Source organism: Salvia splendens, chromosome 5 (assembly GCF_004379255.2).
Source record: "Salvia splendens isolate huo1 chromosome 5, SspV2, whole genome shotgun sequence".
Taxonomy (NCBI): domain Eukaryota; kingdom Viridiplantae; phylum Streptophyta; class Magnoliopsida; order Lamiales; family Lamiaceae; genus Salvia; species Salvia splendens.
The window spans coordinates 15,626,370-15,651,193 of NC_056036.1; the positions used below are offsets into that span (position 1 = coordinate 15,626,370).

Here is a 24,824-nt window from a genome sequence, read left to right on the forward strand (position 1 = left end):
AGGACACCCTGGAGAGAGGGACGAAGCGTATCGAGGAAGGTAAGCCAGCTGGCACTCTGAAAAGGCGCGCCTGTACGTGAAGAGGCACAGGGATCTCAACAGTCAAGAATCCCAGAAGTCGCGATATCATTATAAAAGGAAGATTTCAGATCCGTATGCCACTTTCACCCAAGCCACCTACAGTACATTCATTTTGCTCTCGTCAAGAATTCTCCCAAAGTTCAAAACTCTCTCTCCAAAACATCGTCTTCTCTACCAAGACCTACCCACATTATCAGTAAAAATGTTGATCGAACAAATCCCAACTTCATCCTCATCTTCCAGTGCCCGTGCCGACAGTGATAGCCAAGAAGCCTCCTCCCAAGCCCAAATAGAAAACCCTAGCCCACCTACACCTACCACCGCTCCACTCCAAACAAGCGACGCCGCTCCACTACCCGAGGTGGACAAAGAAGCCCAACGGAGCTTGACAAGAATCCTTTGGAGCATGCCCTCCGATACAGATATTTCCACCGTTTACGCCACCCTTAAGGCCCGACTTGTAATAACTCTGTCAAAGGACAAGGCCGCACCCTCCACATCCCAAAATCCTCCCCGAAACCCTCCATCTATCTCCCAAACACAAGCTCCCCTTCACACCACTGAACCTACACCCGTCATTCCCCTAGTACAGTACAGTGGGGACGATTCTGAGGAAGAAGGGGCGCAGCCGGCCGCCACTCCCTCCACCACAGCGGAATCCGTGCCACCACCACATGCAGAGGGAACGACTGCTCTCAACGCTTGTACACCACCAAGTGTTGGAGGGTCCAACTCCCCTACTCTCCGAGGGCCGGCACAACCGATCGAGGTTGTGAACATTGACGACGATTCTGGGGAGGACTTTCTGCCCCCCAGCGAAATATTACAACAAGGGGAGGCAGACTGGAACTTCTTTCCTCATGCAGAGGATGAATCGGTCCCGGATAGGGAGGAGGAGCAGCTGCGCCGCAGGTCGCATGGAATGGAAATCAATCGAATGGTGGAAGAGGTGAAGGCCAGGATGGCCAGCATGCAGAGGGCAGAGGAGGAACGGGTGGAAAGACTCCGCGTAGCACGGCGACTGTTGAATGAGTCGGATGAGCCAGAGACCCAAGGAGTCGTTGGGGCGATAAACCAAGGGGCCGGAGAGGCCGTGGAAGAGAGAGGGGTTGTTGAGGACAGCCGCCAGGAAGCCGAGAAGAAAAGAAAAGGGAAGGAGACTGTTCTTCCTTCTCTGAAGAGGATGCGTCTCGCAACCCGGGGCATTGTGATTTCTGATGCATACCAATCTGCCTTTCCACAAGAAGGAGATAAGGGCGGCGACGATACAGAGGGGAGGGAGCTCCGATGTGCCCGAACCTCCCGCAGGCAACAAGGAAGGCCTACACGCCGACTATTCCAAACAAATTGTGGTATTGACCACGGATCTCCTCAATTAGATGCTGATATTTGACAACCCCAAGTGGAATGAGGAGATCCACCAGAGGGAGACGCCCACAAAGCGGCTGAAGGCCGGCAAGAAACTCCACCAGCCAGCCCTGGCGACTATCCGGGTTGAGGAGAAGTTTACCCAGTACATTACTGGAATTGGTTTTGACTGGCTGCTGGAGATTGAGGAGACCTTCGTGCCAAAGAACCTGGCTAAGGAATTTTTCACGTCCTTCCGGTTTACCGGGAGTACAAACTTGGAGGCCATGAGCGTCTCCTTCCGGGTGTTCGGGCGTCAGCAGGAGATGAGCCCGAATGTGTTTTCTGTAAGGATGAGACTCTATACAGAGGCCAGGTCGCTAGTGGAGAATGGTTAGGGCGGGACATTAGCCTTCCTCAGAGGAGGCCGAATTTTGATCAGCAGGTGGTCTGGCAGGCCTTGTGCAACGGACGTGCCCCCGAGTTTAAAGCTTCTGAGTCCAGAGGGGCCAAATTGCTGATCCGGCCCTCCGCCTTGCCCAAGTCTACCTAGCCTGCAATCTCCTTGGCCAAGCCAATACATTGGCGATCATTACTCTGCCCGAGCTCTACTTTATGTAGAGCATGAAGGAGCAAAGAAGGGTGCACCTGGGCTACTGGATTGCTCACTCGATAAGTACAACCCCCCTGATCTCAGCTCTTTTTAATCTCAAAACTTTTTTTTAGTTTTAATTTGTTTATGGTATGTATAACTGATATTCTGCTCCACATCACACTTAGACCTGTGTTGGGTCTAAGTGTGAGAAGTATGCATGCCTGTTTTTGCGAATTTTGTTGTTTGCCTGTCCATATGTGTGTTTTGGTTATTGTTTTATCTTTTGGAATGTTTGATTGTTGACACTGTCTCACACTTGACCTAGTGTCTGGTCTAAGTGTGAGAAGTTTTCCTTGTTTATTGTTGTGCCGTTGCCTGTACCTAACCCTTTTTTCACTGCATCCAGTCCCTCGAGGACGGGTTCATATGCAGTGGGAAGGGGGGAGGGTTAGTTACATATAAGTCATGCATGTAAAAATTTTGTTTCAAAAATACAAAATTTTACCTAGTAAAAACAAAAAAAATAGGCAGTATGCATGAAATTGGATAAGTGGAAGACTTGATTACTTTGCGAAAGAGTAAGAAAAAGGATTCAGTGTGCTTATATGTAGAAATTTGATTGCAAAAACTTGATCAGTTTGAACGACGCAAGTACGATGGAAATGCTCAATTTTTAACCAACTGTGAATCCTCTCTATATGTGAGTTATAAGCCAAAAGTAGAACACTTTCTACTGTTTTTACAAAGAAATTTTTACGAGAGGCTACATTTAATATTTAGATGAAAATTGCACAAGTAGTAAGGACTAAAGGCATTAGAACTTAACCCTTTGAGCCTTTTCTTCTTTCGCTCCACAAATCCCCCTCGTCAAGAAGGGCACCCCCTTAGTTAGCCACTTTGAGCCCATATACACTTCTACCCGTTTCTTGAAGCCTTAAAACCAAAACTTACGTTTTATATCACGTGAGGAAAAAGGTCAAAGAAATGAAGTTTTTCAAGGGAAACAAAAGGGGATAGTAATAGAAGAGTCAAAATAAAAGGGTAGTCGGGTTAATCAAGTTGAGCAATCAGGTTGATCAAGTTCAAAAAAAAATGTTGAGAAAAGTTCAAGAAAAAGTGGGTAGGAAAAAGTTGTAACCTGACCCAAGAAATCGAAAGTTGGGAAATAAGCCAAAAATTTAAAAGGCTGAAGGTCGAATTTTGACCAAGTATCCAGTAGGAAAATAAATATCCCACTCTGATCCAGCGAGTTTAGTCAAATCTTTGGTCTTTGGACTCATGTGATTTTCTTTTTACGGTTTAAAATTTTAATTTTTAAACTTAGAACCCCTAGGACCCTACCTCAATACACTACTACCCTTTAGCCCCATTACACCCGAAACAAAGACCTTAAGGAACTATCTTGTGCAGTCCGATTCGAGGTATTAAATTTGTGGCAATACCGAGAGAACAGTCCTAACATCTCTGGTGAGAAATGAGTGACTGAGTGAATCCAACAGTGGTTTTTAAATTGAGCAATCTTGACGAACTGACACCTTGATCAAGCAAACGCAAAAGAGAAGAAACATAAGCTGCTGGCAAATGGATTGACCTCGACCTCGGGTATGATTGTTGGAAATTTATTCGGTCTAATGCATACTTGTGAATATGTGTTTTTGTTTCGAGTCTTGTTTTCTTTTCTCGTTTTCTTTTACTTTCTTGAAATGAGTAAACCATGCCTGAAATTTGCCTTATCTTTTTCTTTTCTTTTTCTTTATACTTGAGGACAAGTATGTTTTAAGTGTGAGCAGTAATACTCATTTAATGCATTGGTTTAAGGGTAAAATGTACTCTACTTGATCAGTTTATCGCGCAGAGCAAGTGTTAAATGTGCAGGAATGCCGCTTGACCAAGGCAACAAGGCCAAACTGATCAAGCTAGTACAATAGGCGAAAAGGCTAGATTTCAGGGGAAGTTGATCAAGGTGAGTAATCAAGCAGTTAAGGAGGGGACCACTGGATGTCAGAAGAAGGACACGCGAGGCTATGAGCTGGATGGTGCGCAGCATTCTGTTATCAAGGACAACGTTCTAGATGAGGACATGTGCTGAAATATGAGACGCAAGGACGGAGCTGAGTCACGATTCTGTTGCTGAAAAACGTCGTCATTCTAGAAGAAGAGCACGTAGCAATCAATGAGTCGCTCACTCTCACTATGAGCGAATATTCCCTGCCAAGATCATTATCCAGCTGGGGGTCGTGCCGAGCCTATAAATAGAGTATGTGCCACCACATGAAAGTAGATCCGATCCTTTAATTTCCGTCTTAGTTTAGCTTAGTTCAGTTCTCTAGCTTAGTCCAGTTTTCTAGATAGCTTAGCTTAGCTTAGATAAAGTGTTGATTAGTTAGAGAGGGCGATTGAAGAAGCGCTGCAGAATACTTGTTATCTGTCGGCGTATTCTTAAGTTTTCCGCCGAGTATCTTCTCGGCTTATTTGCTTTCTTATTTTCCGAAGTGCTAGCTTAGTTTAAATTTCACGCTGTACTGTTCTAGTTTAATCAAAGTTGTTTTCATTTTCATCCTCGCATTTACTGCTTTAGTTTCAGTTTCGTTACGATGCACTTGACCCAGTAGTTAAAGTTACCTTGATCAAGTTAGCAAGTTTAATTCTACCTAGAGTAAAATCAGTAGTTAAAAACTCCCAAGTTAAAGCGTGGCAGCAGCCAACCCCTGTTCACTATTCACACACTTGATACACTAACTTCTCTGTGGGATCGACCCCGAACTTGCCGCTTTACTGTTAAAGTAGTGCAAAATTGGGAGTTTACAAATTATGTTGGTAGGAAACGAGTGAGAGGGAGTTTGCATCGATCAAGTGGCAACGACATTTGCTAACTGATCCAATCGGTTCGGTTATCTTCAATATAACTTTGTCCGAATTCGCGCCCCTCTCGAGGCCTTCCAGTTTTTTTGCTTGTTTTTTTCAAAAAAATTCAGGAAAAATTCAAAAATAAAAAAAAATTGCAAAAAATATACTAGCTGTTTATACCCGTTTTTTTCAAATTTTTAATTTTTTAATATTTTTTAAGCCCCCAATCACTTCTATAAATATCTAATGGAGCACATTTGGGCAAATTTTGGCAACGGTTAGACGCACATGATCGTCATTAGACAACTCTTTCTTTTGCTTCTTTGAGTATTGAGATTTTGAATTTAGAGAAAGTGAGCGAATTTTTTTTAGGATTTTAATTATATGTTTTTTTTTATTTTTTAGAATTTTAAGTTGTAATTTTATTTTATTTAATGAAATGTGTTTTTATTAATTGAATTTGTTGGAAATAAAAATAAAAATAAAAAATGAAATTGAATGAATAGAAAAAAAATAAAAAAATGATTTATTGCGTCTGCATGACGACGGAGGAGCTGCATTGGCGTCTCACTGTCGTCTCTTCTCTCCGAGACGAGACCGAGACGGGAGCGAGATGCGTTGCGGATGCTCTAAGAAATGCCTTAACTATGTCTATGCCTAAGGGCATCCACAATGGGACGCCCGATGCGTGCCATCGTCCGCCCCATTGTGGGTGCCCGCCATCGTCCGCACCCTTTGCCCATGCCCGATGCATCGTCCGCGCCATTGGGCGCCCCATTGCGGGATCAGCGGACGATGCCACGCGTTTTTTATTTTTTTTTCTATTTAAACCTCGTTTCTCATTCACTTGTTCATGCGAACATCTCGCCTCTCTCATTTCGCTCAACGACATCAACGTCCTCAACTCCTCCACCCTCTTCGCCGAGCAATGCAACGGCAACGGCTCGGCCATCGAGTTCACTGTCAACAGGGGCCGATACAACATGGGGTACTACTTGGCCGATGGCATATACCCACGGTGGTCTGTTTTTCTGAAGACGATCAGCTGCCCAATGGGTGAGGAGGGTTTTATTTGCGCAAAAGCAGGAGTCGGCCCGGAAGGATGTCGAGCGGGCATTTGGTGTGCTCCGATCACGGTGGGCTGTTGTGAGAGAGCCGACTCGTCTTTGGTTCAAGGAAATCATCGCCGACGTCATGTATACGTTCATTATCATGCACAGCATGATAGTCGAGCATGAAGGTGGGAGCATCACCGATTGGAACGATGATGACTGTGCATCTAGCTCGTCCAGCACGGCGACCGAGCCCCCCGCTAGAGGATTGCCGTCGGGCTTCGACGAGGTTCTAGCTAGACAGGCCTCAATGCGCAACCAACAAGATCATGCGCAACTCATGAACGACATGATTGAAGAAGTGTGGTCCGTAACCGCCGTCGTTGAGTTTGCATATTTTTTTTAATTCGTATTGTAATTTATTAATTTTTATATATGAAATGAAGTTTTTTTTTAATTTTTATTATTTAAATATTTAAATAAAATAAAATGTATGGGCGCGCAATAGGCGGCCCTTGATGCCATAAGTCAAGTTGTCAACTATTAATTGAGCTACAGATGAGAAGATGGCAATGAACTCATTGTTGTACGCACTTTAATTCGCTCTTCCAGAAGAGCTGTCAAATCAACGTACGAGTAATAATTTTGTGTACTGTAGTGTACTGTAGTTTAAGTGTCGTAGTGGACGACCAATTATTGACCCAAATAAAAAAAAACTTTTTTTTCGATTTTTTTCTTTAATGGCCCACTTGTCGGCCCACTTTTTAGTAATAATTTAGAGCATCATTAACCCTGGCTCCGAATCAGGCTCAAAGTCCCCTTCAGGTCATTATTTCTCTAAATTTGAGTCTCAGGTCACAACTGCTCTAACCCTGCAGGCCCCAATCCGGGCACAACTAATAAATGACACTATTCACAACTTCAACATATTTTACTCGTTAATGCAATACGTTGAACAATTCAAGCCGGGAAAATACATTGTTCAGTCGAAAAAAGAAAATTACAAATCCTAGAAAAAAAATTACAAATCCTAGAATTTTTTTTTTATTAAGCCCTAGAAAATAAAAATTACAATTCCTAGAAAAAATATTGAAATAATTTAGAGGATAGAAATGGAGAAAATGGTGGAAGAATGTTGAAGAAATGGGTAAAAATAGGCAAAAAAATATATAAAAAAAAGAAAAATAATTTTTTTGGGGGTTTGCGGCCCGTCCCGAAGCAATTAACCCTAGGTCGGGCCGGACCCCGTGAGCGTCCTCAGGCCGCAACTGCCCCGGGACCGGCCCAGGCCGCAACTTCCGCTCATCCAACGCAACGCCCGGGCCGGGACTCGCTTTTTGCGGCCCGACCCCAAGCGTTAATGATGCCCTTATAGTTTGTGCCTGAACAATGTGAACTTTTCAATTTTATTAATTTTTTCTTTTAAATAAAATGGATTCCATTCTCCACTAAAAATAATATAATTACATTTTCTTTCTATTTCTCGTATTTTATCAATTATCTATTAAAATTTATGTCAAACTAAATATTCATAACTTTCCAAGGACAAAGGGAGTAAATAAGAATACATACTTATATAGTTGCTCATTTAGTCATTTATATAGCGAGAAAAATGATACTCTATAGAGATAGACCATTTAGAGATTACGCGAATTTTTATGCATAATTAGTAAAATAAGAGAGAATGAGAAAAAATAGTTGAAATAATATAGTAGATTGGAATGCCCATCAATTATATAGTAAAGTACTCCCTCCGTCAGCGAATAGGAGTCTCATTCCTATCCGGCACATGTTTTTAGAAATGTTAAGAAAAGTGAGTGGAAGAAAGTTAGTGAAATATATGTTTCACTTGTATATATTAGTTTTATATGATATATGAGTGGGGTGAGTTAGTGGAATATGAGGCTCACCTCTTTACTATTTATAGTAGTAATTATGAATCGGGATTTCTATTCACAGACAGACCAAAATGGGAAAACAGGACTCTTGTCCGCGGACTGAGGGAGTAAAAGAGAGAGAAAAAAATATCTTAAATCGATATAGACATGAAAAGAAGGGAGTATATTTTAATTTGATGAATGAATTATTATCAAATCAGGTCTAAATCCCGAATATATGACATGATTTGAAGATGTCCAACAACTAACACAAGCATATAAAAATTTAACAGAGTCACTATTAATTTGTAAACTGTCTCAAAAGAAAAGAGTTAAATTGTTTTATGTTTATCGTAAACCAAATGAATGAGACGAATTTATGAAAATATCAAACGGAAGCATCACAGAAAGAAATTCAAAATCCATAAACATGCAAAGAAACATTTTTATTTTATATAAACTCCTAAATTTCCTCTATTCATTTTGCGACTGATGCCCACTCCATAAACAAAGGAAAACAAAAGGATACATCAAAGTTTTCCTATTGTATTTCGTACAACGATTTTGTCCAACAAAATCTTCTCATCACAGCTAACAAAATTGAATAACTTCTGCACAGATATCATCCATCGCCTGTTCAACATCACATTTGCAGTTTCTTTTTCTTTCTTTTTCACCTATGCATGTCGAAAGTTAGTTCTCAAAGATGCTTGCCAAAAACATCGATCATCGATGTTAGCTACAAATATTACCCTATTTCCTGAGGTTCTTTACATGATTTTTTCTTCATCAGGCTTCTTAGCACCGAGATAAGAGCAATCAAAGCTATTTCCATATGCTCGGAGCTATTTACCTTCACACTTACCTGGCCCATTTTTCGGCTGTTCATATTGGCATTCACTGACATTCTTGTGCCACGGCTCACTCTGAAGTCAGACTGTACATTCCCACCCAGCACCATCTCTTTTCCAGAAGAGAGAATCGACATGGATAGAATCACTTTCTCGTCTCTCACAGGGTAGTCCTTCCCCTTCAAAGTGGCTTCAATCGTTCCACCATAAGCCACTTGCCCAACATTCGTCATCCCACCAACGTTCATCTTCAAGTTCAGCATCTTTTTGGTGAAGATGTTGTCTTCAACCTTGGCACCGTAGTAATACTTGTCCCCAAAAGACATCACAGAGACGCCACATTCAGCAACGTTGCAGTTGGAACTCTTTAACTTTGCATTGCTTCGAAGTGTATATATCAATTCCTTGTTGGCGGATTGGACATCAAGGCCTATGGCATATATGGGCCCTCTAGGGTCTAAGAAAGCCGCCGTTGATTCACACTGCACGTTGAAGTCTTGTTTGTCCTTGCTCATCTGTCCTGCAACACAGGTAATCACATTCTTATTTACTTCCGAAGCTATCTCAATGTTGATTCCATCAAAGCCTACATCATGGTCCCATCCATGAGGATCCAGAACCGGCCTCGCCAGCGACTGGTCCCTCGTGACAACACAACGGAATCGATGCACAGGGGAATCCGAATCAAAACTCAGTGGGATAGCCATTTCCGGTAGCTCAAATGCCTCGGGAGATCCAGGTTGATCATCGGGGTTATCATCAGAGGCTACAGCATCATCTTTCTGCTTTCTTCTGATGCATTCTTCTTTCAGCTGTTTCTTCATGTAAAGGGTCTCCCTGTAATCCAACTCATCAAGATAATCCTTTTTCTGAGAAGGTACTAACTTTTGGAACTGAGCATGGGTCAGAATACGGATAGGAGGTAACTGATCGTACTCATCTTCATCCTCCATGTTGGAGAGAGAGAGTTCATCAAGTTCACAATATGCTCCATCCAGGCTTAGTTTGAGACGATGTTTAAGTAAAGATGAGAGAAGATGAGGTAAAGAAGGCAATCGGGTATTACCCAACGGTCCCAACTGTATGCTGTCTTCAAATTGCAAAAGAGCATTAACATCACCAAGTATTTTGGTGCATATACACAATAACATGAACTGGGACATCCATGCCTGTCCATTAGGAAGAACCTTTTTCCCAGTTTTATCCACTTTACAGTGAGGATGATTCTCCACCAAAATTACAGGATTTTCAAGCTTCGTATCCAATGTTGCCCGATGAATGTGGTGTTGCACCACCTGTTTGCAGTAACTGACGTATGAATCATAGCTTACAGGAAACCCGTTTTGACCTTCAGGAAGTGCTGCACAGGAATGAGTCATAACAATTTGGGTGCTGAACCAAATTGCAGGACCAAGAATTTCTGTAACAAGCTTCAGTAATGGAAAATCACTATCACCCATGTGAATCAAATCAAAGCGTTCAAAGTACAAGATTACATCTGGGCGTGATTTACGAATAAATCGCTTCACAGAGTGCAGGATTTTCCGATTTTTGGTGTCAGAATTTATTGAAGAAGGAAACAGGCCAGGAGTGTCAATAAATGATATCTTCATGCCATTTACATTTCCCACAATCTCACGAACCTGATCAGTTGCAGGCTGAAATGCATCCGTGGCTACCTTTGATTCACCAAGTACGGAATTTATTGTGGAACTCTTACCAACACCAGTTTTACCCAAAACAAGAATCTTAAGAGAGAAGTCCAGTTTTGGTTGACCTATTTCTTCTTGCTCAGCAGCTATAATTCGAGCTCTGTCACTTTTAAGGTTAGCTCTTTCTAGATCAGATTCCCCAGCACGTATCAAAGTTGCCAGGTGGATCCGATATAAAACTCTTGCCACTGTAAGATTATCTACTGATGGGCAAAGCCGTCGAACAAGACCTAAAAATTTAACTTTCAGAGCTTCAACCTTGGCGACAGGGTCTAAACTCTTCTTCGCCTCACTACTGCTGAGATTAGATCCAGAAGAACTTTCCACTTGTGTGAGCATGTTATTCCGTTCCATCTCATGATCACCAGATGGCTGAGATGTTTCAGTTGAGACTGGACGTGAAATAAAATTGGCATTGGTTCGAGTAAAACCTGATGCATGAAATAGCAAGCGGCTGCTGTTAGACAACATCTCTATTAGCTAGCACAAAACCTATAAAAATTCTAGTAGTACAAGATAGATGAAAAAGGATATTCACTGTAACTATTTTATTTATCATGTGTGATACACGTGAAAATTGGAGATTATGTAATGAAATGACATGCGGTACCTCGACTAGAAAGCTCTTCATCCTGAGCGTCCTGTGACAATTCGTTCTGCGAGTCCTGTGACAAAAAACTTTCAGATGCTGACAGTGGTCTGGTGGCACCTACTGACTTTGATATCACTTGAGAGAAAACCCAATCCTTAATGCTTGTCATGATGACTGCATGTGAGTACAAATGAGCTCTTTAGATAAACTTCAGTCAAAAGTGGCAAAGAGAACCATGAATGGAGGACAGGGTCACAAAATGTTCAGAAAGGCTTGAGTTCTTGACCAACTTATTACTGTAAACTAATAACAAATCAATTTTGAATAAACATTGAATTCAAAATACCATAGAATGTCAAGGGTTACTGTTATTTACTTGTTGAAGGAGACAAATCAAGTGGAAGTTAAAACATCAAATTTTTGCCTACTTGAAGCATAAAACACCATTTGTAAAAGAAAGAATCTATTGCCCATTCCACTGCTAATATCATCTGGACATCTTAACAACAATTTTTGGTGAGAAAGGATACTTATTAAGCGTCTCTGTGTGAATATCCAACCTCTGCCTCTACTGGATCTTTAGAAAAACCAAATATAATGAAAGCAATAGGTTCTTCATGAACCGTTAATTGAGTGTGAGGTCCAATGTTTGCTTCTGGTTAGTATTCTAGCTTATTGGCTAACTATTAATCATTTCCTATGTTCTAATCAGCAGCTGCATGACAAAACCCTTGTGAATTGGCAGACTGCAATCCAATCCCACTGTGAATGTAAATAACTACTTCACATATAAGTGGTTCAATTAGATAATGTAAATATGAGTGACTGGTTCCTATTTTCCTTTCATCAATCACATAATTATTAGAAATCTAAATAGTTGTTAGAGAAGCAAAGAAGTAGCTCAAAATAACAAGTTTGGCAAAATATTGAAACAACTGATTAACAGTAACAATACTAGCAGCAATCAAAATATTAAAAAAAATCGAAGCAGAATCATTTAGTAAGCAAAGAATCTGTTAAGAAGAAAAATAAAAATAATAAGAGCAGAGAGAAGCAGTGTAAAAGAGATTGAATTTCATGAAATTTACCTTATCGAAACGAGACTTGAGGCCTCCAATAAACGAAGATTCACAGCTCCAACGAGGTCAAACGGATTTGAGAAGGAAACACAAATGCAACATATCCCTTGCGAGAGATGAAATTAAAATGATTGGCAAGCTGGGCGGAGAAAATGATTAGTGATTTTAGGAGTAATCGGGGGAAAGATTTAAGGAAAGAAGAAGGGATTTTGGGGGCAAATCAGATAAGCGCAGGGAAGGATGATGATGATGTTGTTGTGTTGGTAATTCCAGTATAGCGATTTTGAGCCACCCAATTCCCAAATCTTATGTTGCGTGGACTTTAACTCATGTATATATAATGACGTAAATGCCCTCAAGACTTTTTTTTAACTTCCATACTTTCCAATGAAGATCACTGATCACCTAACCCTTTTATTTTTTAATTTTATTTTATTTTAGTAAGGAAAGCAAACTAACTACAATATCAAATGTCTAATCTATTATGTAGAGACAAATATTAAGGCATGATGGTTTTAGTAGGATGTTGATTCCATATTTATATATTAGTTTTATAATTGAATTTGAGTGTAATGAGTTAGTGAAGAATGGACTCCATTTACGGGGAATGTAGATTCCATATTTATATATTAGTTTTATAATAAAATTTGAGTGTAATGAGTTAATGAAGAATGAACTCCATTTACTAAAAACAAATAAAATAAAGTAAAGTGGACAACATTTCACGGATGAGAAGCCGAATGACAAAAGTGGATAACATTTCACGAATGGAAGGAGTAGTAAGTATTATAGTCAGTGGCGAAGCCACGTCGGGGCAGAGGTAATTTATGTTATGCATGCAAACTACCCTTTACATGTTATTTCAATAGCGCAGTTGGTTGTAGGTGTCGTCTTCTATTTGGATGCCCCGAGTTCAAATGGACATTTAAACATCATAAAAAATTTGTTTCTTTCCATCCATTATACTTTAAAACGAAAATATTGATTGTTTCAAGTTTCCGGCGTCACCTACATCAAACAAACCCTATATCTATTAATCGTGATTTGGGCCACCCATTGTAAAAATTATGGCTTCGCCACTGACTATAATATGCTATTTTTATACGTACAAACATCCAACTTTTTTTAGGGGATCTTCCTTCGTTATTTTAGACTATGCTTATCATTAACCATCCAACTCAATGCAATCACCACTATTTTGATATTTAATCAATTTACTAAAGTGAGGAGATAGCCTTCCAATTACTGTTCATTATTGTTTAAATAGATTCATAAATTTCATTCTGTTTTTAAACCCCAAACGATTTGACAATAGTATTTGATTGGGCCGGGAATAGTACGAAAGTGCTTGCATAAATATGAGGAGCCCAAGCTTAAGCCCAATTGGTTCAGGTGGAGAAGCGATGCTGTTGATTGCGTTTGTTGTGTCTAGTGAAGATTGAGATTAAAGATTGTGTTTGCTCATATAAATCAGTTTTGATAGGCTTCAGTTTAATTAGTACTTTCTCGTCTCACTCAAGATGTCCCACATTCATAAATGACACAAGATTTTAAGAGGAGTTGATAGGTAAACAATCTCTGCATTTTTAGTTTATATTTTTGGTTCCAGTTTTGGAGATGTACGGACAAATTGCTGATCTTTGATGTTTGTTGGGGCATGCTATCGACATTGTAGAAGGAAATCAGTTGTATATATTTTTTTTAATTTTGCTATGAAATTGTTGATTGAGTTATAACAATGGAAGGCATCAATTTAGGTCCTCATATAATATTTGATTGTTTTGGCTGATCCTTTAGAGAAGAAATGACATATATGAATTTGTAATAACACGAAATAATTACATTTTTGGTTTAGAGGTTTAGGATTAAGTCTGTTTGAGGTGGAATTCATTATGTCAACTCTATTAATGCATAAGCTAAATAACTCAACAAAAAGCCTTTATATTTCTAGAATCGTGCATCATCCTCTTTTCCATTTTGGTTTATAAAAGAAGTAAATTGAAAAACTAAAAATATTAACTTAACATGTCAATTGTCTTTAAGAAACATCATTTGATTTAATGTATAGTACTCAACCATGGCGCAAACATGTTCCAGCTAATGGCGCAAACCATGTCGATTTTGTTGCTAACTTTTTTTTTTCAATCATATTAATTATTATGCTTATGGGATATTGACACCTAATATCATGTAACTTTAAAAAAGTTGGATTTTTCCCACGAATTTTAAAATTGGCAAATAATATCACAAACTTTACCTCAAGTTTGTTATTTCCCACTAATGAAAATTTTCCGGCAAATAATATCATGATACGGATTTTTTTCGTAATTTCTCGACAACAACTTCGAGAGTTTCAAGATTTTTAATCTTTGAGAATAGTTTTTCTTGAAATACACCCTCCAAATTTGTTCTTCAATCTATTAATATAACCGGAAAATTTTTACTGATGGGAAATAACAAACTCAGGGTAATGTTCTTGATATTATTTGTCAATTTCAAAGTTCATGGGAGAAATCCAAATTTTTGAAAGTTTCATGATATTAGGTGTCAATATCCCTATATTTATTCTTATTCTTATTCTTATTATAAAAGTGTTCATAGTTCATGTTCTGGAGGTTTTTCTTTTGGGGCACTTTGGCTTACTGGTTATTGTACGATTCTCTAGGTATTTCTTATATTCGTTAATCTAGCTTTGTACTATGTCTGCCCTCTTTATTTACAAAAGTTCGAATCACGTGGGATCCATATTTCAACAAAAGCTTATAGACTTATATATGTTGTATGAGAAAAGATCTGGCACAACAATTATGAGTGTCTGGGAGCGACTAATAATCCCACATAGGCTAATTTCCTTAATTTTAGATGTTGTTAACAGAAAACTAATCATCCTACATTATTTTCTAAGAGCATCCGCGGTGGCGGACTTCCCGGCGGACGTCAGACCGGCGTGCCGGACGCCGCGCGGGACGTCTGCCATTGTGTGCATGTGACGCGGATACTGACATCCGCTGCAGACACCGCAGTTCCGCGGCCTTCCGCTAACGTCCGTCGCGACGTCCGTGCGGGCGTCCGCCATTGCGTTGACTCTCACAGACGTCAGCGCGGACGTCCCGATTATTGCATTAAATTTTTTTTTTAATTCTATAAATACGTCTCGTTGCACTTCATTTCATTCGCACTACTTGTATTAACGAGTATCTCTCTCTAAAATACTTTTTTTCGAAGAACAATGGAGCATCACGATAGCGATTCTCCCACTACGAGCGAGTCACAGTCGCCTTATTTTCCCGGCGGCGGGAGTATGCTGGTGTCCGCCGCGATGCCCCAAATATCGGGGATGATGCCCCAACCTCAAATGGCGGCAGGGATGATGCCCAGGTACTACAACATGTACCCACAGTGGTATAGTATGATGCCCCAAATGTCCCAGATGCCCGGGGCGAGTGCCGGAATGCCCCAAATGCCAAGGATGATGCCCGGAATGCCGGGAACGATGCCTGGAATGCCGGGGATGATGCCCCAGATGCCCGGTATAATGATGCTGGGGATGATGTAGGGGTCGTCGGCGGCTGCGGAGGGGGAGTAGGCAGGGGGTCCCCCAATCACCGATGGACAACGTCTACCGGCCCTATATGGATTTACTGTTGACGGAAAACCCCTCGAGTACTCCTCTCGAGACTCACTTCACTGGCATCGACACATTCTCGATGGAGGAGTTGGGGCTATCTCCGATCTGGGATTCTCCCACAGACGCACCAACGGCGATAGGGAGGAGGGAGAGGCCTCACAACGGAGAGCAATGCCGAAAACAGTGGGAGCGGCTGAGGAGGCAGCTCAGCCGATTTGCCGGCATTTACACAAACAACCTCCGCTCGGCAACCAGCGGCATGTCTTCCGAGGATGTGAAGCTTCTGGCGCACCAGCAGTTCCCCGACAGTGAAAAGGGGTTCGGGGAATTCAAATATTGGGAGGTCTACCTTGTGGTGCGTCTTCACCCAAGTTCACTGCGGGCGTTGAATCGGGCTGGCCGAAGCAGACGAAGATCAGTGCCTCCGGGGAGTACAGTAGCAGTGCTGGTTCTCACGAACTCCCCCCTCCCCCGCCGAGGTAGAATTCCCGACACCCATATCATCGAACCGCCGCCGTCGCCCCGGTTGGGCAAATGGCGGCGGCACGGACTGCTAGGCGAAGCGCCAGCGGATCCGCCGAGGCCCAATCGGCAGCGCCCACCCAAAACAATCCCGGGGGTGGCAGCGGCGGCGACGACGAGGGTACTGGCGGCAGGGAATCCGAGGAGTGAGCCGAAAATTTTTTATCTATATAATTTTTTTAATTACTATGTATGTTTTTTTATAATTATGTATTTTTTTTAATAAAGTGGTTGTAAGATCTCCGTATTTGCGTCGAATTTTTAATTCCGTAAATTGTTTAGATCCGTAAATTGTTTAATTTGTGAATTTTTATTAATGTGGGAAGTCCGTCAGGATGTCCTTGGGGATGTCCACCACTGTGCAGTGGGATGTCCGTATGACGTGGCATCCGCAGTGGGAAGTCCGTATGACGTGGCAGGAGGTGTTTTTGGGATGTCCGCGGACATCCGCACCACTGCGGATGCCCTATGTCGTCAATATCATTAAATTTCTTTTTTATTTTTTCTTTTTGGATTTTCTGACTCGTGATCTTATCTTTCTTCTTGTAAATAAGTTTTTCTACCACAACATCAATACTTCTTACTCCTCCGTCCCCAAAGAATATACACTTTGGATTCGACACGGGTTTTAATACAAAATTGGTAAAGTAAGAGAGATATAGAGAGAAAAAGTAATTAAAGTATTGTTAGTGGAGAATGAGTCCCACCTTATTAGTGTGAAAAGAATTTCCAAAATTGGAAAATGCATATTTTTGTAGGAGGGACTAAAAAGGAAAGGGTGCATATTCTTATGAACGGGGGAGTATTAACTTTCTATCTCTTCGCCTAAATTACACTATTTCGTTGTTAGTTTTTGATAAAGTAAAATAGCATTATTACTCACTACTTTTGATGATAAAATAGTGTAAAAGAATAAATAAAATGAGAATTTATGATAAAGTAAAGGTTTTTAATTGGTAATATTAAAAGCATAGATTTAATCAAGAGATAACTAAAATGTGAAGAAATAAATTATTACATGCTACTCCCTTCGTCCGCCGTTAGGAGTCTCATTTCATGGCGACACGAGTTTTAAGATATGTTAAGAAAAGTAGGTGGAAAAAAGTTAGTGGAATGAGAGTCTCACTTGTATATATTACTTTTAAATGAAATGTGAGTGGAATGAGTTAGTGGAAGGTGAGACCCTATTACCATTTAAGATAAAAGTGAACCGGGACTCCTATTCGCGGACAGACTAAAATGAAAAAATGGGACTCCTATTCGCGGACAAAAGAAGTACTAATCAAGCATAATGATATAAACAAAGTAGAAAAAAATATGTAAATTGTATAAGCATTTCCAAGCATATATGAACAAAGGCTTCAAAAACTAACCTCAAACAAGCATATATGAAAATTATAAAAAAAAGACCTAGGGAAACACATGTATTATGAATTTATGATGTATATACTATAAGAAAGGATACGAAAAGTAAATAAAGGAAAAAGCAAAGATAAAACAGAAAATAAATTATATTGATGAAATGGAAATAAATGAAAGATAATTGTGGATTTGTTAACAAACGTCTAAAATTATGGAAATTAGCACATGGGATTAGTCGCTCACACACGCTCATATTTGTTATGCAGCAGGTCTTTTTTCTATATTGTACTCGTCCATATTTAAGATAGATTCTTGACTTATACTCCCTCCGTCCCATAATAGATGTCACACTTTCCTTTTTAGTTTGTCCCATAAAAAATGTCATATTTCCTTTTTTCGGAAAAAAGCTTCCTCTCACATTAATATAAATATAATATTACATAACACACAAAACAACATCTCTTAAAATCTCGTGCCAATTCCCAAAGCTTCCTCTCACATTAATATAAATATAATATTATATAACACACAAAACAACATCTCTTAAAATCTCGTGTCAATTCCCAAGCGTGTCATCTATTATGGGACGAAGGGAGTGTAATATTCCTTAATAGAGATTAGAGAGTAATACAGACGCCAAGAAATTGTTAAATACTCATACATGGTATTACGCGACTTCAGTGCCGCTAATTAATCTGATTGGGTCCAATTTAAATATTTGGACAAGTTAGTGGTTTCCCATGTGGATTTCCAATAATTTGTCAACAAATTCTTAGTACAATTAATTTCAGCCACCAATTTTTAAAATCTAATACTCCTAGGCCATGTTTGGTTGGTGAGAAAGTAAAGTTGACAAGGAATATGATTCATAGGAAAATGAATCTCTAGAATATAATTCCTAATAACTTTACTTTCATGTGTTTGGAGAATATCAAAATTTTAAATTTTGTATTTCATTTAAATACCAAACTAGAGAAATAGAGTTAAATAGCTCCACGTGGCATCAGTAGGCCTGTTTTAACTTTTAAGTGATACAAGTTGAGAGAAACAAACGTTGTTAACAGAAGAATAACAACTTTTTAAGATAAGTTAATCTACAAATCTTTACATTGGAGACCAACGTTTTAAAAATCGGACCGGTAAGCGGACCAATAAGGCTATCAGTTTACGGTTCAACTGGTCCAACTGGTCGAACCATCGGTTGAATCAAAATACTGTACAAAAAATATATATATATAAATATTTATTTTAAAATTAAATGATTGTCATCACTTCAACATAAAAAAACATTAATATACATAATCAAATACCGTATTTAATTGAGAGCATCTGCAATGGGGCAGACGATAGGACGCCCGATACCTCGGGCGCGCCATCGTTCGCCCACTGTGGGTGCGCGGACGATGCCCGATGCATCGTCTGCGCCTTATAGATCGTCCGCGGACGATAGGGCATCGTCCGCCCACTGTGGGCGACGCGGACGATGCAGCACGTTTTTATTTTTTATTTTTATTTTTTTTAATTTCAAAAAAAAATATTTATATAAATACCCCTTACCCCACCTTCATTTGTAACCTTTCCATTCACTTTTCCACACTCAAATTACACTATAAAATGGATTCCGGTGAATACCCAAGTCCGAATAGTCCGATGTTTGGGGGTGGTGCACGTTGGCTGGGTACAGACCCTGACGAATATCGGTCGTTCGACTCCAACACGCAGTACGATCCCAAATTCAGTACGGATTCGTACGGTTTTTCTGACATGGAGCCGTCTCCAACTAGCCCTGTCGCCCCTTCCCGCCGCGCCGCCGCCGCGCCCTCCGCCAGAAAGAAACGGAACCGGCACCGGGCGTACAAGGTGCCACCTCCGGAAACGAATGAAGAGTACGCCCCCGGGAGGACGAACTACCAACCGGATGAAACCCTCGTCTTGGCGAGGAGTTGGGTGGATATTTCGGAGGACCCGGTATTCGCGAACAACCAAAAGCAGGTTGCGTACTGGGAGCGCATCGCCGAGCGCTACAATGAGGCGAAGCCGCCGAGCGCGTACAAGCGCCATAAGGAGCAGCTCCGCAAGCACTGGGATCAGGTGAAGAAGCAAGTCAACCTGTTCTCGGCGGAGTATGAGAAGTGCTCGAGGGAGCAGGGAAGCGGCGAGAGCTTGAGCGATGTGCTCGATAGAGCGTTGTTGTCGTACCAATCAATATACGACGACTTCAATCATTTCAACATCTGGGCGCTCTTGAAGGACAAACAGAAGTTCCAGGGTGGGATTCTACCATCGGCTACGCCAAAGAGGACGAGGACCACCGAAGCCGGTGCTTACACAAGCAGCGAAAGCGGGGCATATCCGGTGGACCTCAACCGGACGATGTACGAGGAGGAGGAGGAGGAGGAGGAGAGTTCCGGCACACCGGTGTCTTCCCGACGTCCCATTGGCGTCAAGGCTGCAAAGAATAAGGGGAAGGCGAAGGCGACATCCTCCTCGCAAGCCGCGGCCGCCCCCCATCGCCGATCTCGACCCCGACCCCGGCTGCACTTGCCTACGCGTAGTTGGCAGCGGCCGCCAACCGGAGGACGTTGTTGGACACGCACAACGTCCTCATGCAATGTCAGGACCCGGCTAAAGCCGAATACCTCCAGGGGATGATCGATGAGCTGCGCCGCAAGTTGGGACTTTTGTAGAGTAGTCAACTTTTTTTCATTTCTAACTCGTGTAAAACTTTTTTTAATCAATGTAGGATTTGCCATTTTTAATGAATCATGGTATTTTTTAATTATTTTGCATTGACATATTTGAAAACATTTAAATTAATTAACAAAACAATAGTGAAACCTATAGGGCGGCCTTTAGGGCGGCTTATAGGGCGTCCCACTGCAGGTGGAAGGGTAGGAGGATAAAATGCTGACGTGACAGTGCATAGGGCGGGCTTTAGGGCTTCCCTTAGGGTGGCCCACTGCTAATGCTCTTACCCCATACAATTGATAGTTGATCAAAGTAAGCGAAAGACTTGTTTTTCATGAAAGTACAATCTGGATGGCTCTACACACACAATAACATAATTTCATTATAATATGTTCGACATGCAACAAATAAATAAAAATGGAATAAGAAATATACAAATTTTTACCTTCAAATAATCATCCCAAACATCCGCACTTGCAGTAACACATTTTCTTTCATCATCCCAGCCAAAGCCACTCAATTCTCCATTAGCACGTACATCATAGATAGCATGATATTGTTTTTTCAATAACGTACAACGAGATTCTATGTGTGGCTTTTCTTTTAGACCATTACCTGGAAGCTTTTCTTGCAATATTTTTTCCAACTCCTTTTGATAACCTTTTCTTAACCCACTGCCACTTTCACCATCCCAATTATTACTCCTCTTAACTCAACAATGGATTCTACAAGTTTAGCATCTTTTTCAATAGTCCATACATGATTACTCTTTCCTCGGCGAGCCATCTGAAAAAATGAAAGAAACAAGTACAGTACAATTTAAGTTATTTACCCCTATTATATGAACGAGCTTCATACATAAATACAAAGCACCAAAGAAGCAAGATACTGAGATTGTTGATATCAAACATGAGCATAAATATATTAGAAATTAACATACGTGTTATGATATAAAAGATACAAAAATTCAAACTGAAAGCTAAAAGAAATTATCGGATAAATCAACAAAAATATATTAATAACCCCAACCAACACTAAATGTCAGATTGTCACTAGTAAATTCAGATATTATGAAAGGAAAAAGTAAAATACTAATATCAAGCAACATGTCTACTTTCCATCCACTGACTAAACATTTCATTAGCTAAATTATAACTCCAATTTGTCCACTCTTGAGTTGGTTCAACAGAAGTAATTGATTCTCCATCTAGTCCAACAACCTCTTCTTCATTTTGCAAATTGTCACCATAATCATTTTCAATAGGATCAACTGGCATATGTTCTCTAATGTGATTTTGAAGAAGACAACATGCCATTATAATTCTTCCTTGTTGCTTGATTGGATAAAAATTTGGATTCCTAATAATGCCCCAGTGCATCTTTAGCATACCAAAGCACCTCTCAATAACATTTCTAGCTAATGCGTGCTTCATATTAAAAATTCTTCTAGAGTTGTTGGTTGACGCCCATTCCTCCATTCACTAAGATGATATCTTTGTCCTCTAAAAGGAGCGAGAAAGCCTTTGCCATTTGTGTAACCCGCATCCACTAAATAGTAGTAACATAATTTAAAAATTTTATTAATTAGATTATTCATATATATTGAATTAAAATTTTAAAAGGGTCTAGCTACGTACCATCTTGTATTGGTATACTTAAAGCATGTCGGAGCACTCTACCATCTGCCGCTGAACCTTCCCAACCCGCAAGTACATATATAAATTGCATGTCTTGTGAACATACTCCTCAAACATTTGTAGAAGTATGACCTTTTCTATTGTGATATCTAGGTCTATCAACCTCAGATACTTTCACTTCAATGTGGTTACCATTAAGAGCTCCTATGCAATGCTACAATTTTAACTCAATTAATATTAAAGATATTTGTGTATATAATGAAAAAGAAGGTGTTTTTAGGATACCTTAAACCATTTCTATTTCGCATCAGTTGAATCCTCAGGTATAGAGGAGGGAGCTTTTAGTAAATGACCTTGAAGCCTAAAAACTGTATTTAGTACCCTATTGAAATACCTACTAATTGTTTCGCATGACCGCATAAAATTAGTTTTCATTGTACGATTCTTTTGATGATGGGCTAGGATGTACAAAAATATAGTAGCTTGCTCATCAACTGTCAGGTTATTCGTAGGTCTTAGTCGTGCAATAGTTCCAAGCATGTGAACTAGGCGCCTAAATGTATATCTATCCATACGTAATTGTTCATGACATGTGGTATCACTCTCATAGATCAGTCTGTGAATGTAACGTGATCGGTCAATCTCACTCGCAGAATATGGGGTCTTTAAATAATATTTTCGATAGTATGTGCAACAATAGCTCTAATCATAAACATAATTAGCTTCAATGTATCCATTCTCTTCATATGCGTACTAATTAGAAGGAAACGATGTTTTCCCAAATTTGATTTTACTTTCATCATCCTTCCCAAGAGACCCTGAGAAATTAAAGTTAGACATAACAAATTTTGAAAACTAAAACAAAATTATTTCTAAGCAAGCCTAATATAAAGCTGATAAGAATAAATAATTAGAACTACAACAATAAACTTGCACATACTCATAAAGAATAATCAGAATTGAAATACTGTGACATTTAAAAGCTATGCACCAGAAGATCTCATGGATAGAACACATTTTATATACATACAATACAAATACGTGCATATATGAAAACACACAACAGAAGCCGTCATATGCATATATACGACTCAGCGCACAAAAAAATTGCAGAAACCTAGAATATAAATCATAAATTTCTTGATAAGAAGCAAAAATCTTACTTGTTATTGAAGAATTTGGACAGAAATTGGACTGACTGCAAATCAAAAGTGAAGGTGTGGAGAATAAAAAAGAACCGCGAATAAATAGAATAGAAGAGAGAAATTTTTTTGCGTATATTTTTTCCGTATCTTTTAAAATTCTCAGATTTGGAAAAAGAACAACTAGGTTAGGCTAGGGAATCATAATCCACGTATTTTGCCCAACTTTCAATAATTTTAGGATTCTGATTACTTTCCTAATTTCTTTAAAAATCAAACAAACATTGGAATTTAAAAATTGAGGAATCAAATTACTTTCCCTGCCAGAATTTGGGCAACTAAACGTGGCCTAAGGCCATGTTTGGTTGGCGGGAAAGTAAAGTTGGCAGGGAAAATAATTCATGGGAAAATGAATCCCGGGAATATGATTCTCAATAACTTTATTTTCCTATGTTTGGAAAATATCAAGATTTTAAATTTTATATTTGATTGAAACATCAAACTGAAAATATACTTATTATATTTTATTTATAAAGAACAATAATAATAAAAAAGTTAATAAATTATTAATTACAAATAATAATAATTATTATATTATTATATTTATTATTACGATGTATAGTTTAAATATGGATCATCCATCACAATATATAACAATACAATTATAATTATAGTTACATGGAGTATAATAATAATAATAATAATAATAATAATAATAATTATTATTATTATTATACTTACAGATATTACAATTAAATAAATTTTATAATATAAAATTTTACTATGATTTTATTAATTAATTATTAATTTATAAAATAGTAATTAGTATTTATTACTATTATATAGTAATTTGTATTATATAATTATATTTTAATTATTTAATAAATTATTAATTATTATTATGATAATAACAATTATATATAAATATTATAATAACACGATTATAATTACGATAGTTTTAATTATAGTTATTTATTATATTGAAATTAAGTATGATTTATAATTTTAAATTATTTTAAAAATACTGTAATTAATAATAATAATAATAATAATAATAATAATAATAATAAGAAGAAGAATATATTGCATTAAATATGTAAGAATTCTAAAATTGGGAAAAAGAATACCTAAGAAAAGTTAGGATTCAGAATCCTGGAAAGTTGTACTAACTTTCCTTGTTCTCAGGATTCTGATTACTTTCCCAGTTTGATTAAAAATCGAAACAAACACAGGAATTTAAAATTTAAGGAATCAGATTACTTTTCCAAACAAAATCCTGCAACCAGTGCTTTGTATTTTCTTTCTCTCATTACGTTGCTTTAGATCAACTTTTCGAAAATATCTATGGTCCCAATCAAGAATATTAAACATTGGCCAACTTAAATTTAATTGAGGCCATAAGTGTAAACAGCTGTATTTGCTTATATATAAAAAATCTTTTGTAATACACAAAGCAATTGGTAAACATTGGCCAACTTAAATTTAATTGAGGCCAAAGTGTAAACCGCTGTATTTGCTTATATATAAAAAATCTTTTATAATACACAAAGCACTTGGTGAAGAAAATGGTTTGTCCGAGCAACGCCATTCATGCTGAAATACGATTTCACGTTCATTTTTGTATAATCAATTGATAAATTGATAGGATATCGTTATCTAATTACTCGAATTTGGGGAACAAGTTAGGTAATTACTCGAAATAATCCTTAGATATATAGACTTCTTTATTTGTTTATATAAGGTGATCCGACAACTTTGATATTGATCATGTGTGTAGTTATTTGATATATATATATACAAGAAGAGTGCTAA

The 24,824-nt window shown here is 38.9% G+C and overlaps 2 protein-coding genes across 2 annotated transcripts; one reads left to right on the plus strand and one right to left on the minus strand.

Annotated features, from left to right (window-relative positions):
* Positions 1–283: 283 nt before the first annotated feature.
* LOC121803887 lies at positions 284–1,826 on the plus strand. Its single transcript, XM_042203465.1, has 2 exons — positions 284–1,288; positions 1,461–1,826. Exons 1-2 carry the CDS (start codon positions 284–286, stop codon positions 1,824–1,826), a joined length of 1,371 nt encoding a protein of 456 aa, XP_042059399.1.
* Positions 1,827–8,153: 6,327 nt separating this feature from the next.
* Positions 8,154–12,321, minus strand: LOC121805218 (translocase of chloroplast 90, chloroplastic-like). The gene is made up of 3 exons (XM_042205014.1): positions 12,043–12,321; positions 10,973–11,128; positions 8,154–10,793 (listed from the first exon to the last, which is right to left on the minus strand). Exons 2-3 carry the CDS (start codon positions 11,121–11,123, stop codon positions 8,548–8,550), a joined length of 2,397 nt encoding a protein of 798 aa, XP_042060948.1. The 5' UTR covers positions 11,124–11,128; positions 12,043–12,321; the 3' UTR covers positions 8,154–8,547.
* Positions 12,322–24,824: the final 12,503 nt, after the last annotated feature.